The following is a 13,008-nucleotide window of genomic DNA, read 5'->3' as shown; positions in this document are numbered from 1 at the left end:
CCAAAAGTAGATTTGTTTTACTAATGTGAAGATTTCTTGAACTAAACCTCATTTCATGGCATTCAAAAGAGTAGATTTGTTATTCGCTTGAGTATTGAGGTTAAATACAAACCTATAGCTATGTAATGCAACATTAAATCATTTGACTTCAATTTTTTCTTTTGAAATTACATCTTTTTTATTTTATTTTATTTTGATCATCACAATACATATATGCAAATACAAATATAAATACAAAAACGTATATATATATATATGATCTAATCTCAGTTCAGTTCACCCTCCTGCAATTTACTCTAATCTCTCCTCTGCTTCCTGTCAAGGGGCTGATGTTTCCCATCCTCACCATGGCCGCCGTGAAGTCGGAATTAAAGGTCGCCGGATTGGTGCTGTAAAGGCGGACCAATGCATCCTGAGACCCTCCATTGAAGAGCTCCTGGTCGGAGTGCAGCAGCCCCTGTTGCGCCACCAAGTTCTGGTAGTACCTATTGTCGAAGCCCACGGGAGTCTGGAGGTCGAGCGGCGCAAGGTTGGAATCACCACCGGAGGACGGGCAGTTCCGCCTGCGCAGCGCCGCGAAGCTGTTGTTGATGTTGCTGTCGGTGTAGATGTGGGAGCGGAAGGTGGCGCACCGAGCCTGCCCGATGGTGTGCGCGCCGGAAAGCGCGGTCATGTCACGCGCGCTCAGGCCCTTGGCCGAGAACGCCGCCACCAGCTGGGCGAGGCTGAAGCCGGGGCCAGGGAGGTTGCTGTTTGCCGCGCTTTGGCTGGCCGTCCTCGCGTCCCTCCGCCCTAGTTGCACCGTCCATGTCGGTCCACCAAGCTACATATAGAATTCCACACGATCAATATCAATCAGCAAAGACTGTACTAGTACGGCGAGGGAGGGAGACGGTGGCTCGGCCGGATTCATCTAGCTTACCTGGACAACCCCATCACGGGCGGCGAGCGCGAGAATATCGGCGCAGGAGACGGTGGCTCGGCAAGCGGATTCCACGTTGGCCTTGATGGTGTCGATGACTTCGAAGCCACGCACAGAGTTCACATTCGGACCGGCGTTTTTCTCGCCGGTGAAAGTGGACGTGTCGTCCAGAAGAATCGATCCGTCACATCCCTAAATTAATAGTAAAAAACAGTAATTAATTATCTCCAAAACTCCCTGTAATTAACGACGGAAGTTAATCAAACACAATCGCATGCATGCAGACATTGACGAAGCAGTCATGGAAGAAGAGGCGGAGGATGGAGGCAGCCATTCTCCTCTCCCGGTTGACGGCCTGCGTCATGGCGGATCGCACGACGGACTGCAGGTTGGGGCATGAACCGCTATAGAACGTCGGCGACAGCTGAGCGTCGACGGCGGCTCCGCTGAACAGCGCAAGGACACCGAGGAGGAGCGTTATCTCACCGAGCAATGCCGCCATGGCTAGCTGATATTGATCACAAGTTAACCAGAGGATTGCAGGATATATATATATATATATATATATATAGCGTCGATCGATCGTTTTGAAAAGTCACCGGCAGCTCGTTGACTTCAAACATTGCGAGCTCTCCCAACAGTGTAATTGCTTAATTAATTATATATAAAATGGAATGATAATCTTGCCCACATGCAAAGTTACGTGTACTGACGGCAAAGCTATCCCTTGCATTAATTCGTTTGTGGACATACGGGCTGTCGTTGACTCGTGTTGGATTTGTATAGATCAGCTAATTAAATCGCGAGATGATAATTGGTTTAATTTAGACTGTAGTTTACTTAGAGTAGTGTTTTAAGTGAAAGAATATTCGATTAAGATATTGCTGCGGCACTTGTCGATCGTGAACACTTATCAAAGTACGTGGAAGATGTGGGCAATTTGACACCATGCATGTGGATCAACTTCAATTGTTAAAATACGTGTAAGATGTGATGTTATTTTGGCATTTGCTGATCATGAGCTTCAATTATATATCGAAATACATGTAAGATGGGACGCTCGTGATTATCCTAATGTTGTACGTAGTATTTTTATAATAAGTATATAATGATAGGTTGATTATATCAAAGCTCTGGTATCATTATCATGGAATTAATGAATCAATTTTTCTATCTTTTTTTTTTTTGTATTGCAACTTAGCTTGCATTCACATGATTATTGATCATTAGATTTGTACACATGGAAACCATTAGTTGATGGACAATGTAGAATTTGATTGCATGTTAACTCATCTTCCATTATCGTACCTAGATCGCCTTGGTATCTCGGACCATTAAGATAGTGATTTCTTCCGAATTCCTCTATGTGTAAACTCATGGCAAGGTTCCTTATCTAGTGAAGTTTGCTCCTTCTATGCCTCCCTACTTAGAGGGAGTTCTCTTGTGCCTTTTCAAATTCAATAGGTTTTTTCTTTATAACTTTTTCTCCGTTCACCATCTCTTCCTTGAGTTACCATATAGCACCTCCAATTGTGAATCTTCTAGAACTTGTAGGTTCAATTCACACTCACTACAAAGAAGAGCTATTTCTACAATAATAGTCGGATCCTGTCTAAAAACTGGATGGATGACGTGCTAGGCAAGTAGCGATACGGATGACTGACATAAGACTTTGCTATGGGAAGAGAGAGACGATGAACCGGAACAGGAAGAGAACGAGCGTCTTTTTCTTTTTTTGCACATACTCAAGAGAGCAGACAGAACATCAGTGCCCAAAAACTAGAGAAGGGGTCCTTGACGAAGGTCTTCTGATGCTCAAGTCAGTATGATATCCGAGTAGAAATTGGGAAGATCAATAGTAGATGTGTGCGCGTAAGTAATACTATGGTAAAACATGCATACCTTGCAAACGGAGAGGATCTCTTTAATTTATACACCACCTCTCATAACCTCCGTAATCATGAGGTGGTAGAGAATCAGAGGTTGTCGAGTAATGGAAGACATACAACCTGGGATAATGTACAGTAATCATCCGAGGAATCTTAAGCTTTCGTTACCCATATGTGCACCTCTTTTATCTTTTATAACTTACTCCATTAATGAGGCGGTTGAAGGAATATACTTTCATATGTTGTCAGCTGATGGGAAGTGTAATCGCCTTCAAAAAAGATTATGGTGAATACTCACATTATAATAGAGAAATATTCTTTAACAAATAGTTGCTATTCCGACATATTGTTGTGATTCTCAGACCATGTTATCTGCTGAGTGTATCTCGATCGAGTCCTTAAACGGGCTGACTATATATCCGTCCTTCCCTTAAGCTTCTTGATTATACATTGGCGGTGCTGGAGATCTGTTCTGGAAGTAATATGAAGCTAAGTCCCCTAGGTTCGATCTATTTTTTAGCCGACCAACCATATATTGGGATACTTATCTTTAAGGAATGGAGGACTGGGTCCCTAGAGATTCGATCAGTACTTTAATCCAATTATCCATATGAGAGAAGACTCGCCTTTGAAGTGAGAACCTGAGATCTGGAAATCAGACCGAGTTTATATGGAGAATTGCTTCTATATGTATAAGAGACGGGCTTGCTAAGCTATGTAAATCTAACCGGAGTTAATTATTATCGACTGACTATATAAAGGAGGACTAACATGTGAGAAAACTCATAAGGTCGACCGATCATATGTTGTAAGACTTGTACTAAGTGGGAATCTGGGCCCCTTATTCTGGCTGGAACTATGACTGGCTAGATCTATGATAAGTCGGATGTCCCTTAAACTCGGCTAGTTATAGACTGCTCGGATATATGATAGATGTTTTAATACAATAATAGGGTGATAGGTTCCCTAAGTTCGATTGGCCTCTAGGCCGGTCGTCTTCATTATGAAGGCCTTAGTGTTGGACGAATAACAAAGCCTCATGGAGAGTGACACACTGGTTGCCACTCCTTGATCTTGACTGCCACATTACCTTGACTTTGATTGCTACATTATATCTAGGTCCATCTTTAATATCCCGTATCACTAGTCTTCCCTTCATGTCTAGTTGAAGGAGACTTGTAGTCGACTGACTCAACCTAAGTCCTGCACCAGCACCAGCTCAACCGACCAACTTATTGGCTCAATCGAACGGACGTGCGTCCGCCCATCTATTATGGATATACTTAGTCATACTTTTTGAAGAACTGCGTGTCAGAGGGTTGATATGACCCGTGATGTACCACTGATATGTGGGAAGGTGTTTTTCCAACGTAATGATTGGACTATCTCATCCATCATAAATGCCCATTTATGGGTGAAAGTCATGTGCCCCACTAACACATGTTTTAAAGTGACAGCTAACATACGTCTTTTCATACAGTGATGTATGTAGATTATATATGTTTTGATGCATTATTTGACACATATCTACTTGTATTTCATGAGTATAATCTATGTTTATTGCACCCTATTTCATTATTATGTCATACTTTCATTCTATTTATTTGAAGATCTGCTCTTTGCATGTTTTAATTCACAAGACGCCATTTAGAGCGAAATTGGAGTAAAAATGCACATAGGAGCGAACATAGAGAAGACCAGCAACCTCGTTGTACCCCCTGGCACAGTCGTGTGCCTCCATTTGCACCACACACGGGTAGGCTGTGCCACACAAGTATGGTCATGTCCCAGCAACAACAAAGAAGCAGCGGAAGGTCATGCCTAAAGGAACGGTCGTGCCCCCATCAGTAGCCAAGAAGGAGCAGCTGTGTGAAACCATATGGTCGTGCCCCTCTCTAGAGCCGAATTGTGTTTCAACCGTGCCAAATGTCATGATCATACTAGGATTCCAGAGGCGATTCAGAGGGTAGTCGTGCCAATTGGCACGACCATGCCTCTCAGGCTATGGCAATTCATGCCAAGGCCGTGCCAAAAGGGCATGATCATGGTGGAGAAAACAAGAGGGTTGTGCCCCCTTGCTTTAAAAAGGGATTTTCTCCTCTCTTCACTCATTTTTAGCTTAGGGCTCCGCCCCATTCCTTGGAGAAGGGTTCTCCCCCCTTGGGAGAATCCTAAAAGCTTTATCTTCGTCTATCCGTCCACCTCCAAAGCTAGGATTTCATCCAAGAAAACTGGTGACACATAGATAAGCATTCTCCTCTCCATGTCTCATGTATTGAGTTGTAGATTCTTATTCTTCTTGTTTCTTGGTTGTATTTCATACACAATGGAGTAGATCTTTAGATTTATGATGTAGGGAGTATTTGTGATACAATGTTAATGTATCAACTATGTATGTATCATTTCCTTGTTTAATGAAGTGTTTATGACTTATTCTTGTGTAATGTGCCTTGTACATGTTTGACAAAATGTGTGTGTGGTATATGCATGTGGATTGTGGTGGATTTGTCACTTTATAGAGGAAAAGTACTAGATTATATGACCGTGGAGCCCTGTGACGAGGGGAGGTAACCCTTTAAGCGGGCTTTCTAGGATAATCCTCTTGCAAGAAGACCAATTCACTACAAAGGAGTATTTAATTAGAGTTTAGAGGGTTTCTCTCAAATTAATATTAGGAAGTGACTTGTGTAATCTAGAACTGTATGATCGGGGGGGCCCTGTGACCAAGGGTAACCCTTTAACCGAACTTTCTAGGTTACCTCTTCTACTTAATTACATTAATATACTATTAGGAAATAAATTGGATAACTCTAGGATTATATGACCCGGAGGGTGAGGGAGCTTTAGGGTAACCCTTTAACCAGGCTTCCTAAGGTTGCTTCTTTACTTAATGACGTTAGAACTTGGGTAAACTCTCCGTTCCAATCTTCGTGGGGCTGAGCCAAACTTTAGTTAGAAATCTTATAAAGTGTAGACATGGAGATAAGGAGATGAATAAATCATAGAGCATTAACTAACATCATAGTGAAACTAAACTCCTAGAATCATTCATCCACCATCCAACTCATTCTTCTCTCTCTTACTCTCTTCACTTTCTCTCTTTGCCAACTCTCTCTCTCTCCCATTCTCTCTTTCCTTCAAACTCTCAACTAAATTATGATTGTCTGATAGAATCATTCATCCATCATCAATCAGTGCTTAATCAATAGTCCTTGTGGAATCGATATTTTTATTACTTTATGACAACCATGCACTTACGGATTGTACATATCAAGTTTTTAGCGCTATTACTGGGGACTACGTATATAACATTAGTAGATAAATACTAGAGTTAGTCTAAACATTATTTTTACTTTTTCTTTTTGTAAATATTTTATGTAATTTTCGTTCTGCATTTACTTTGCATTTGTTTCTTATTTTTATTTCTACAATTTCTTTTTAGCACTTGAAATTCTGCACCTTGATTTTTATTTTCAATTTCTACATTCTTTTTTTCTGTATAATTTAATTTTTGCATTTCAATTGAATTTGGATTTTACGATAAGTTTGTTCTTATATGTAAGATCTAATCTTGTAGGAGAATTATTACCCATTGATCCTAAAATTGATAGAACTTTCTAAAGAAGAAGAAACCTACAGAAGCAATAAGAGGAACAAACAATCTCTCAAATGACAAACAAACCTCTCAAGGATTACGTAGCATGTTATGCTCATGGGCTTCGGTCTAGCATTACCAGATCAACTATTTAAACTAACAATTTTGAGATAAAACTTACGATAATTATTATGATGTAACAACATTAGTTTAGGGGCGGACCACATAAAGATTCAAACCAACACCTGGAGGTTTGCTATGAGATATACGGGACCATGAAGATGAATGGAGTTCCAACAGAGGTAGTGAGATTAATGTTATTTGGTTTTAATTTGAGGGATAGAGCCAAGATGTGGCTCACTTCTCTGCTGGCCAATAATATTACATCATGGGAGCAATGTGAGTAGCTATTCCTTGACAAATTCTATCCGCCAAGTAAAACAACACATATACGGAATTTGATTGCCAGCTTTAGGCAGGTTAACACAGAATCTTCGTATGAGGATTCGGATAAATTTAAAAATATACTCAGACTATGTTCACACCATGGCTTAAAAAATTAGTTAGTGATTCACACATTTTATAATAGCATCAACTATCACACTAAAGTGTCTTTAGACTCTGTAGCTGGAGATGCACTAATGAATAGAAGTTTAGATAAAGTCAAAGATATCATTGAAAGTGTGGCTCTTAATTACCACCAGTGGGCATTAGAGTGAAGTGGAAGCTCTTTCCCTAAAAATCTAATGAAGACATCAAGCAAGTTTGATGTTGATGCATTAATGATGTTAGCAAGAATGAATGCCTTATCAAAGAATCTCAAATCGATGGGGACCGATACGATAAATGCCATCGTAGAAATATGTGACTCTTATGGAAGTACAGAATACGTGCAAGAAGCTTGCCCACTTGGGGTTATCTCTTCTCAACGTGAACAATTTGAGCAATGTGATATTATAGCTAGTTTCAACCCAAGATAAAACAACCCATACTCCAACACATATAATTTGAGCTAGAGGAACCACCCAAATTTCTCCTACGAGAATAATCAAGACCAAGGGCAACCTATGGGTCAAAGGTAGAGTTACCAACCAGGGAAACAACAAAGCTATTCACAGTAACAACAAGGCTATCAACAATCCGACCGATTTGAAAAGTTGCTTGAGGAAATTCTTGTGGCGCAACTAGAGATAAAAAATGACATCAAGAAACTCACTCAAAGAGTGGAAAATTCTAAAAAACACCAAAAGATTCTTGATAACCAAATAGAACAGATAGCTTCATCATCCTCAAAAGCACTGGGAGATTTTCCAAGAAAATCATATGTAAATCTTATTGAGTATTGCAATAGAATTGAGCTTCGGAGGAGACCATCCTTGGGAGATCCCCAAGTGACGGCTTCCAATAAAGGAATTGACATTTTAGGAGAGCCCTCTCCTTCTCCATCTCACTTAAGTGGCATATAAGAAGAGGAGGAGAAAACTAATAAGGTTGAAGAGCTTCCTCCACTAGTTACCCAAAGTCAAGCAATTCCTTTGTCCAAGAGATTAGCCAACATAAAAAAGGATGAAGAATTTGATAAATTTTTGAAGAAAATCAAAGAACTTTGTATCAAAGTCTCATTGATTGATGCACTGCATCAAATGCCAAAATTTGTCAAATTTCTGAAAGAGATTATGTCTACCAAACTGAAGAAGGAAGACTATGAGACCGTGACACTAACCGAGGAGTGCTCGCATTATTTCTGGACACTATACCCCCAAAGCTCCAAGATCCGAAAAGCTTTTTTTATCTTTTGCAAGATATGGACCACCAGTATTGAGAAGACTTTTTATGATTTGGGAGACGCATGTTAGCCTCATTCCTTATTCAATTTGTAATAAATTATGTTTTAAAAATTTTAAACTTACTACTTTATCACCATAACTAGCAGATCACTCATGTAGGTACCCAATGAGTAGCATCGAAGATGTGCCAGTAAAGATGAGTGGTTGTATCATACATACCGATTTTAATTTGTCGTGCTAAACATGAAGGGAGATCTTAAGATCCTAATAATTTTGGGAAGATCATTCCTTGTCACTATAGGAGCTATCATTGATGTTAAAAATCATAAACTATCTCTGGTGATAAGTGAGGAAAGATTGAAATTTGATCTATCTAAAGCTCCTAACCACGTCTCTCTTCTTCTAAGTGACTGTAGCAAGGTAATGCATACCAAACAGAGGAATGAAAGTTTCATCCTCATGGGAGGCTGTCGAACACTGTATATAATCCGGTAAGCATTGGGAGAGGGCCCTCAATAAAAAATGAAAAATATATCTGCCCAATAAGATCTTGGATGAAGGAGGGACCTTGAACATTCACCATCAGAGGGAAAATCCCATCCCTCTGATTACATAACTCTAGGATGAGCTTAGATGAGATTGAGCTAAAGACCTAAAACAAGTGTTACTTGGAAGATAATCCAAGGATTTCTTATTCATTTGCTTTGATTTTCCTTTCTTTATCAATTTATCTAATGTGCGTTACTTTTATTTTCAAGTTTATTATAGCCTCCACAAGTTGGTCATGATCTGAGCTCTCTAAGTCTATCAGTCGATTTTCATCAATTTCTACTAAAATCGACTAATGGACCTAGAGAGCTTGAAATGATATAGAATCGGGTCCTATATATTGATCTAATTCGTTTGCTTATATCCATGCCCTCAAATATCAATTTGATATACTATATTGAGAGTGGTGATTTTTTTAATACGAACGTGTTTAAAAAATCTAATTCATGTTAAAAAAATTATCACTCTCTATATATTATTCCAAATTATTATTTGAGGATATGTATATAATCATGACAACTAGACAAATACATAAAGATATGATTCCATATCATTTTGAATTATTTATAGGTCTATTAGTCAATTTTGATCAAAATCGATGAAAATAGGCTGATGGATCTAAAGAGCTCGGAATGAGATGTACCAGATCTTATATGTTCGTCTAGTTTTCTTTATTATATCTGACCTCGTCCGGAAGCTGAGTCGGACAGAGGTTGGCCGCGTTGTCATTGGCGTTGACGAGGGTCGTCGAAATGCGTGGCTGACGTTGTACCTTCTGTTAGAATCCTTCGTACGGAGGCTAGAGAGGGGGGTGTGAATAGCCGACCCCAAATCGTCGCGTTTCTACAAACTAGGGTTAGCGCAGCAGAAAATAACACGTAGAAACGAAGGAAAAGAAAACAAACCTCAAACAAACCGATGTAACGAGGTTCGGAGATGATACTCCTACTCCTCGGCGTATTCGTAAGGTGGACGAGCCCTATCAATCCGTCGGTGGATGAGTCTCCGGAGAACCGGCTAATAAATGCTCCTTGTGGGTGGAGAAACCTCGCCACAATACTTGTAACAACAAGAAGGAGTACAAGAAAAGCAAGAAGCAAATACAAACACAATATGAATGCAACACTCGCTTGCCTTCTCTGTCGACCGGAGGCGATGAAGCAGCAACTTCACAACCCAAACACAGCAGCTGATCGACGACTAGAAGCTCACGCGAAGCTTCGGAAGCGAGCTCAACAAAGCTCAGAACCTCAGAGCACAGAAGCAGAAGCTTCAATCCCAGGAAGAAGAAGAAGGAAGCAGTAGCAGCAACGAAGCCCTGTAGCTTCTTTTATACCTGCGAAGAAAAACACGAAGGAATATAGCCGTTGCGTCGCAACGGCTAGTGCCCTGATCGGTCCACAGACCGATCAGGAGTGTGCCTGATCGGTCCACAGATCGATCAGCGCTTTCTCCCGAACTCCGCTAGCTACTGATCGTGCTCTGATCGGTCGTGGGGACCGATCAGGGTATTGCCTGATCGGTCTGCTGACCGATCAGGGCTTATTGAGTGCGGTTCCTCGCACTCCTCAAGATTGTCACCTGATCGGTCGGCAGACCGATCAGGATATTGCCTGATCGGTCTTGCAGACCGATCAGGCTCCATGCTGATCGGTCCCCAGACCGATCAGTAAGCTCACAGAATCGATGCGTGCCTTCTGTTTGTTGTCTGATCGGTCCCCAGACCGATCAGATACACAAACGTATCACTAGATCGGTCTGCAGACCGATCCAGAGCTTGGTTTTTGCCCAAACCAGGTCCCAAACCTTCCAAACCAATATCCGGTCAACCCTGACCTATTGGTACATCATGCTTAGCATCCGGTCACTCCCTTGACCTGCTAAGACTCCCCACCAAGTGTCCGGTCAATCCCTTTGACCCACTTGGACTTTCCTCTTCGTGCCAAGTATCCGATCACTCCCTTGATCTACTTGGACTTCCCAACACCAGATGTCCGATCACCCTTGATCTATCTGGATTTTCCCTTGCCCGGCTTAACTCACCAGGACTTCCAAACTTCCTAGCTTCACTCACTAGGACTTTTACCTAGCTTCACTTACTAGGGTTTTCACCTGGCTTCACTCACCAGGATTTCCAATCTGCCTGGCTTCACTCACCAAGACTTTCAAACTGTCTGGCTTCACTCACCAGGACTTTCCCGAATGCCTGGCTTCACTCACCAGGACTTCCACTTTCACCTAGCTTCACTCACTAGGATTTTCACCTGGCTTCACTCACCAGGATTTCCCGACTGCCTGGCTTCACTCACCAGGACTTTTCCGACTGCCTGGCTTCACTCACCAGGACTTTTCCCCGTGCCAAACTCCCTGTTTGGACTTTCCCCGTGCCAAGTCTCCATACTTGGACTTTCCGCGTGCCAAGCTACCTGCTTGCACTTTTCCCCGTGCCAAGTCTCCATACTTGGACTTTTCGCGTGCCAAGCTCCCTGCTTGGACTTTTCCCGAATCAGGTCAACCAGGTCAACCTTGACCTAAGGTTGCACCTACAATCTCCCAAACACCTATTCTTGTCAAACATCAAGAATACAACTCTCTTCTCGTCAAACATCAAAACACAACTCGAGTCAGGTCAACTCGAGTCAGGTCAACCAGGTCAACCTTGACCTAAGGTTGCACCAACAATCTCCCCCTTTTTGATGTTTGACAAAAATCCAAAATCAAGTTAGGTTAACCCGATAACCTAACTTAGTTTTCCAATGTTTTTCCTTGAACATTCTTCCAAAACCTACACTCTCCCTCTTGGGACATCTCTCCCCCTTTTTGACACACATCAAAAAGAGGGAATCAAGGTCAAGAGTTTCTTCCTAATGAAAGTCTCATACCTTTCATTGAAACCCTTAATTTCCCCCTTGATACTAAACTCAACACTCAACTTAGTGACAATCTCATATCACTAATCCTCAAAAGTCTTAAGAAGTAAAAACTCCCCCTAAAAGTCAACTCCCCCTTGACAATTAGTTAAGACTCCCCCTGAAGGTCAACTCCCCCTTGACCATTGCACCAACAATGTCTTGGAGAGTTTCAAACCTTTAGAAACCCGAAACTCAACTCCCACAGCTGAACTTTCAGACCACAGTCGAAATTCAGCAAATTTAGTGCGCTTGATCGGTCACCGGACTGATCAGGACCCCTCTGGATCGGTCCCCAGACCGATCCAGACTTCCCTGGATCGGTCCAGTGACCGATCCAGCCTTGGACATACTCGAGTTCTGATTTCCTTCTCCCGAAATTCAGAAACTCACAACAAATTCCAGAAAATTCCAAAAATTATAAAATTTTGAGGATATATTCCTCATAACATATACTATCAAGGAAAAATAGTTTTCTATGAAAATAACTTCCATTTTCAAATCTTGATACAAATTTTGAAAAGTTTTAAAGTAGCTCAAAGTTTCAAAAACTTTGTATCACTTTGTTCAATGATGAATGCTATCACTAGAAAAGCTTCACCAAGGTTTTTCAAATCAATTTTGAAATGATCTTAAACCCTTTAATTTGGGACCACAATCTTAGGGCTATATGCACATGACTTGTACACAAGTTTTCCCTATGATCCCCAATTTCTTGAATTAGGCTCATCTAGGTACAAGAACTATGCACCTTGATCCTAACTCATGATCCTAATATCTCACACACATCTAAAGTGTATCAAACACATCCAAGTCAATTTTGATGTGAGATATGGGTTTAGGTCATCTTAGGCTAAGTTCTCATGCATTTTCTAAACACCAACTTGATCTCAATATCAAATTGTGTTTCTATCCTTAAATCAATTTAAATTGATCATTAATGCAAGAGATGATGACATGGCATGAAATAATATCATAAATAGAAGCATGTACCAATGTCATGATGTCATGGCATAAAGTTTGGAACTTAAATAAACATGACATAAAACTAACCTAAGCATTATCATGACATTTCAAAAGATAAACTTAAATATGATGTCATGACATGTGAGGGCAAACAATCATGGCAAGATTTAGCATGAATAAAACATACCTAGATTACCTATCTAAGTATCCTTAGCCTTAGCTAATACTTAAGCTTTAACCCTTGATTGCCCTAATATGCCAAAATCCTAATTTTGACACTTCTTGAACTCTAGATTCATTCATGCCACTTAAAGATCAAATTTATCCTCAAATCTTGGCATGTTTCATTTTTCCTCAAGAGTTCTCTAGATTTTCCCAAATTGTGCCAATT

At 40.9% G+C, this 13,008-nt stretch overlaps 1 protein-coding gene across 1 annotated transcript; it reads right to left on the bottom strand.

Moving 5' to 3' along the window:
* Positions 1-231: 231 nt before the first annotated feature.
* LOC122040229 (peroxidase P7-like) lies at positions 232-1,436 on the bottom strand. The gene is made up of 3 exons (XM_042599565.1): positions 1,209-1,436; positions 923-1,114; positions 232-823 (listed from the first exon to the last, which is right to left on the bottom strand). The coding sequence occupies exons 1-3, from the start codon at positions 1,422-1,424 to the stop codon at positions 272-274; spliced, it is 960 nt and encodes a 319-aa protein (XP_042455499.1). The 5' UTR covers positions 1,425-1,436; the 3' UTR covers positions 232-271.
* Between the last annotated feature and the right edge of the window lie 11,572 nt (positions 1,437-13,008).

This window comes from Zingiber officinale, chromosome 2A, assembly GCF_018446385.1.
Source record: "Zingiber officinale cultivar Zhangliang chromosome 2A, Zo_v1.1, whole genome shotgun sequence".
Taxonomy (NCBI): Eukaryota; Viridiplantae; Streptophyta; class Magnoliopsida; order Zingiberales; family Zingiberaceae; genus Zingiber; species Zingiber officinale.
This window is presented reverse-complemented; position numbering and strand designations above follow the sequence as displayed.

Bases quoted from the DNA above. Each gene is read 5' to 3' on its own strand.
- LOC122040229 (XM_042599565.1), bottom strand. From the start codon at position 1,424: ATGGCGGCATTGCTCGGTGAGATAACGCTCCTCCTCGGTGTCCTTGCG. The intron at 1,115-1,208 runs GTCTGCATGCAT...CTATTAATTTAG, and splicing joins TCCATGACTGCTTCGTCAAT to GGATGTGACGGATCGATTCT. The intron at 824-922 runs GTAAGCTAGATG...TTCTATATGTAG, and splicing joins CCCGTGATGGGGTTGTCCAG to CTTGGTGGACCGACATGGAC.